This window comes from Entamoeba nuttalli, assembly GCF_000257125.1.
Source record: "Entamoeba nuttalli P19 unplaced genomic scaffold asmbl_9522, whole genome shotgun sequence".
Taxonomy (NCBI): domain Eukaryota; phylum Evosea; order Mastigamoebida; family Endamoebidae; genus Entamoeba; species Entamoeba nuttalli.
This window is the reverse complement of record NW_008579683.1, coordinates 1-4,533: the sequence shown is the minus strand read 5'-3', so window position 1 is coordinate 4,533 and position 4,533 is coordinate 1. Positions and strand designations below refer to the sequence as shown.

General features: G+C 21.8%; 2 protein-coding genes across 2 annotated transcripts; one reads left to right on the top strand and one right to left on the bottom strand.

Annotated features, from left to right (window-relative positions):
• Nucleotides 1-1,098: 1,098 nt before the first annotated feature.
• Nucleotides 1,099-2,322, bottom strand: ENU1_200930 (hypothetical protein; the record flags this gene model as incomplete). Its single annotated transcript, XM_008862109.1, has 1 exon — nucleotides 1,099-2,322. The coding sequence occupies one exon, from the start codon at nucleotides 2,320-2,322 to the stop codon at nucleotides 1,099-1,101; it is 1,224 nt and encodes a 407-aa protein (XP_008860331.1).
• A 163-nt stretch (nucleotides 2,323-2,485) lies between these two features.
• ENU1_200920 (sucrose transporter, putative) lies at nucleotides 2,486-4,014 on the top strand (the record flags this gene model as incomplete). Its single annotated transcript, XM_008862108.1, has 2 exons — nucleotides 2,486-2,576; nucleotides 2,630-4,014. The coding sequence occupies 2 exons, from the start codon at nucleotides 2,486-2,488 to the stop codon at nucleotides 4,012-4,014; spliced, it is 1,476 nt and encodes a 491-aa protein (XP_008860330.1).
• Nucleotides 4,015-4,533: the final 519 nt, after the last annotated feature.

Genomic DNA, 4,533 nt, shown 5'->3' with positions numbered 1-4,533 from the left:
AAATTCAATTCTTTGATATGGTTCTTTCTTTCTATAAATATTGAAAGTTGTTTGAATTGGAGATTCATATTTTAACCATTGATTAGGATATGTATAAACTGTATGAGTCTTTGATGAGTTATAGTTATTGATGATAATATAATTATTTGTGGATAATGAGATCAAATAACTATAACTGCTTAATAAAGATACAGTAGTAGTAACTATAAATGAATTAAAATCATCTTCATCATTTTTTGTGAATGAACGTGTACATTCTGATGTTATGTTATGAATTATAATATTATTAACACTAAAATAACATATTATTTAACTTTTATTATGTTAAAATAGTTATTATTGATGAATTTGATGTTTATTATTCATTTTATATATTTGTTGAGTTTGTTTGATATTAAAAAGAAAAATTAAAGGCAGTTATTGGTATTAAAAATAAAATGAATAATGTATTATTCAACATTATAAAAATATTAAAGAAATGTATTTATAAAACTTGTCTTGGTTTATTAAACTTTCTTTCTTCTTTAATTAGTCAATTTAAAATAACTGATATTCTCTGTTTTGATATAAAAAGTGCTCTTTTATTTTTTTAAAGAAGTTAAAACATTAAAAGTACCTTTATTTAATATTTGAACAATTATACAATGTTTTGTTCACTAATGGATTAGTTTTTAAGATGAATTGAGTATTATTTTACTTTTTGTGTATTATTATAAAAAATTGATGCTTTTTAAAAGTATATTTTTATGAATATCTTTGTGTCTTTATGTTTAAAGTATGTTTAGCAAGAAGGTAAATTCCTTGAATCAATTATAGAATTCAATGAGTCATTAATTAATATTTTTTGTTATTTTGTTTAGATAAAATGCAAACTATAAGAATTTGGTATATTGAATTAATTTCATTTTAATATTTTTATTCATTTTGAAGAAGAAAAACAAATGTTATAACAAGTATTAAAAGAGAAAGATTTTGTAACAAAGATTCGACTTAAAACTTTTATATTGAAATTAGTTAAAATAAATGAAATAAACAGAAAGAAAAAAAACCAGTAGATATATATTAGAAAATAGAATAAAAAAAGGGAATTAATACAATTTAGTTTTCTGGTTCAGCAATAGTAATTTTTTTCTGTTTAAATATTCCAAAGACTTTACAATATATATTACATTTATGAGGTTGTGTGTTTGTCGAATGTCTTCTTTTCCAATAATAAAATTTTGATGTAGAATTACAATGAATAACAACCGAAGAGATAATAAATATATTTTCATGGATAGTTCCATAAATTTCATCAATGAATATGGTTTCCTCACTTTGAATGAATACAAAATGTATAAATGCTTGAATAATATCATGTGAAATAATAGACTTAGAATTTAAGCACTGAGTTAATAATATATATCTTGAAAAAGGATTATTTTTATTTGGAGTAAAACAATACATTTTTTCAAACTGAATTTGTTTATTTTTTAATCCACAACATTCACAACGAGTATTAAATTCATCTATAAATATTTTAATAATTTTTTGTCCTTCAAAACAATCAATAATTTCATTTTCATTTCCTTCAGCAATTTTATTTACTTCTATTTTAGTAGTTGATGTGTCAATAACTATTTTTCCTTTTTGATATTCAATAATCATTTCATTATTATCTTTTTTTATTGGAAATAATAGTGCATTCCAATGAACAAATTCTAATTCAATTGAATATCCTTTTATTTTTTGTTCAAATTGAAAAGGAATAAAACAATGTTCATTAATATAATATTTAAATAATTCTATAGGTACTTTTGTTTTAATATACGGATTGAGAATATTATTATCACTTTGAAGAAAACAAATTGTTATTGATCTTTTCTTTACTATTTCAAGCTCTTTTGAAATTTGTGATTCATTTGGGAGAAAAAGAGAGTCAATGAAAACAATTCTATTACCATAATTCATTTTTTCTTTTTTTAATATATTTAAAACGTCAATAAGAGGTATTATAGATGAACTATTATCATCATCTTCTTCTTTAAAAAATGGAAGAATGTCAGGTTTTTCAAATTTACTAAAATTAAGAGAATGTATTATTTTAATTGATTTTGAAATTAAAAATATTTTAAGTGATGAACAATATGGAATTGAAGATAAAAAGTAATGAAATAATTCGTACATTTGATAAAATTCCTGAATTTCTTTTTTTCTTCCTTTTGATATATCACAAATCATAAAAATATTCATTGAATTTAAAGAAGATAATATTCCACTATGAACTAAATGTAATATACAAAATGGATTTATTGCCATTTTTTCTGCTTTACGTTGAGCCATTTGATTAGATATTCTTTTTTTTCCATTATCAAGAGAGAGATGAATTAAATTAAACATAAATTCATTCATCTCGTATGTTTTAATTTAATATTTAGTTCATTCTTCGAAGTTTTTATAAAAACTTGAAATAAACTAAAAAATAATTTAAGAAAATTTGTTTTAAATGAAGAAAAAATATTCTATAACTTCTTATTTGAAAAATTCATTAAGATTTATAGGATTAAATAGTGTTCAAGCTGGTGTTCAATTTTGTTGTTTGTTATATACATTTAAATAACTTTAATGAGAAGAAATTAATGAATTTTAGATTCTACAATTACCAGTGTAGCAATTCCATATTTTGGAATAATTAATAATAAAGAAGAAGAAAATGGAGTTTATGGGATTGCTCAAATTACAATTGGAATTTGTGGGTCAATTGTTGGAATGATTATAACATTATGTGTATGTGGATGGAGTGATCGATGTACTTTCAAATATGGAAGACGTAGAATATTTATTGGTATTGGTGTATTATTTGAATGTATTTCAATAATATTCTTAATTACTAGTGAATTTACATGTAAATATTGTCATATTGGTTATTCACCTACTTCTACAAATGGAATTGATTGGTTATCAAATATACTTGCATTTATTGGATTATCATTTATGTATCTTGGAGCTAATTTTATGAGTGAACCGTCTCATGCATTAATACCTGATTTCTTTAATTATAAAAATCAACAAATTGCTTATTTTTATAGTGCAGCTTTAGGTGCAATTTCAGGATTTATTTGTAATGTTATTGGAGGAGTGATATTACTTACAAGATGTGGTTATTATTATTCAATAATCTTTAGTATATCATTTATTGTATTATTAATAAGTTTTATTCCAACATTAATTGTTGCTGATGAAGAAAAATTTATTCCACCTGATGAAGACTTTTCTTTTAAACGATTTATTCTTGCACCTTTTATTAATACATATCATGGAATTAAAGAAATAACAATTGAATTAATAATAATTTACATTCTTTTAATGTTATCATGGATTGCTTATTATCCTGCTTCATTTAATATGACAATTTATTATGCAAAAGATATTTTTCATATAAATAATCAAACAAATCCTAAATTTTCTACTGCAATTTCAATAGGAATGTTTAGTACTGCTTCATTTTGGTTTATTCAAGTTATTTCTCCTTTTGTATTACCATTATTTGAAAAATGTTATGGAAAAGTTCGTTTATATTTTATTTCTAATATTTTTGCTGTTTTTTCTTATGCAATTCTTTCTATTGCACCTTCTATTATTAGTAAGAATGTCGCTTTTAATCCTTCTGTTACTGATATTTTAATTATTTCTTCTTGTTTTATTGCTCATCAAATTACTGCTTTTCAGTTTGTTGAAATGAATTCTTTACCTTTTTCATATATGAAAAAATTAGTTTCATCACATTCTTATGCAACTCATCTTGGTTTAATTAATGTTTTTATTACTTTTGGACAAATTATATCTTTATTACTTGCAGCTGGGTTATTACAAATAGACGTTTGGACAATTATGGCATTTAGTTCTGTTTGTTTTTTATTTGTTTCATTACTCTCCACACTTTTATTCTTTGTCGATAAAAAAGTAGACAGTCTTCTTCATCAAGTGATGAAATTTGAAAATGAAACAACAACACCTAATTTTATTTTTGAATAATCATTATTAGTGTTTTTTATTCAACAAATTTTATTTTATGTTGTAATTCATATTTTTGTTATGTTTTTCAATTATTTGTTTGTCTAATGGATTTGTTTATTTTCTTGTTTCAGTATTTAATATAATAAGAGATGGTTTCTTTGTTTGTTTAAACAATCTAAATCATATTGATATAGAAATAAAGTAATATGAACTTATAACAAGACTAGCTTTATAGTTTCTAAACTATAAACTTCGATAGTTCATAACCATTTCAAAGATTTATTGAATAAAAATTAATAAGGCTGTTGTTTCTTGTAACTTTAATGAATATAAATGTTATAATTTTGTTTTAATAAAACAGTGGTCAAACAACAAGGTATATCAATTTAGTACTTTCATTGTAATAAATATTATCTATTTATAATTATAACATATTCTACAATAAAATTAAATATTTGATTATTTCTTTTTCATATAATTTTATTACATACAGTAATAACGCAAAAAAAACATAATGAAAATACAAGAAGAAACAAA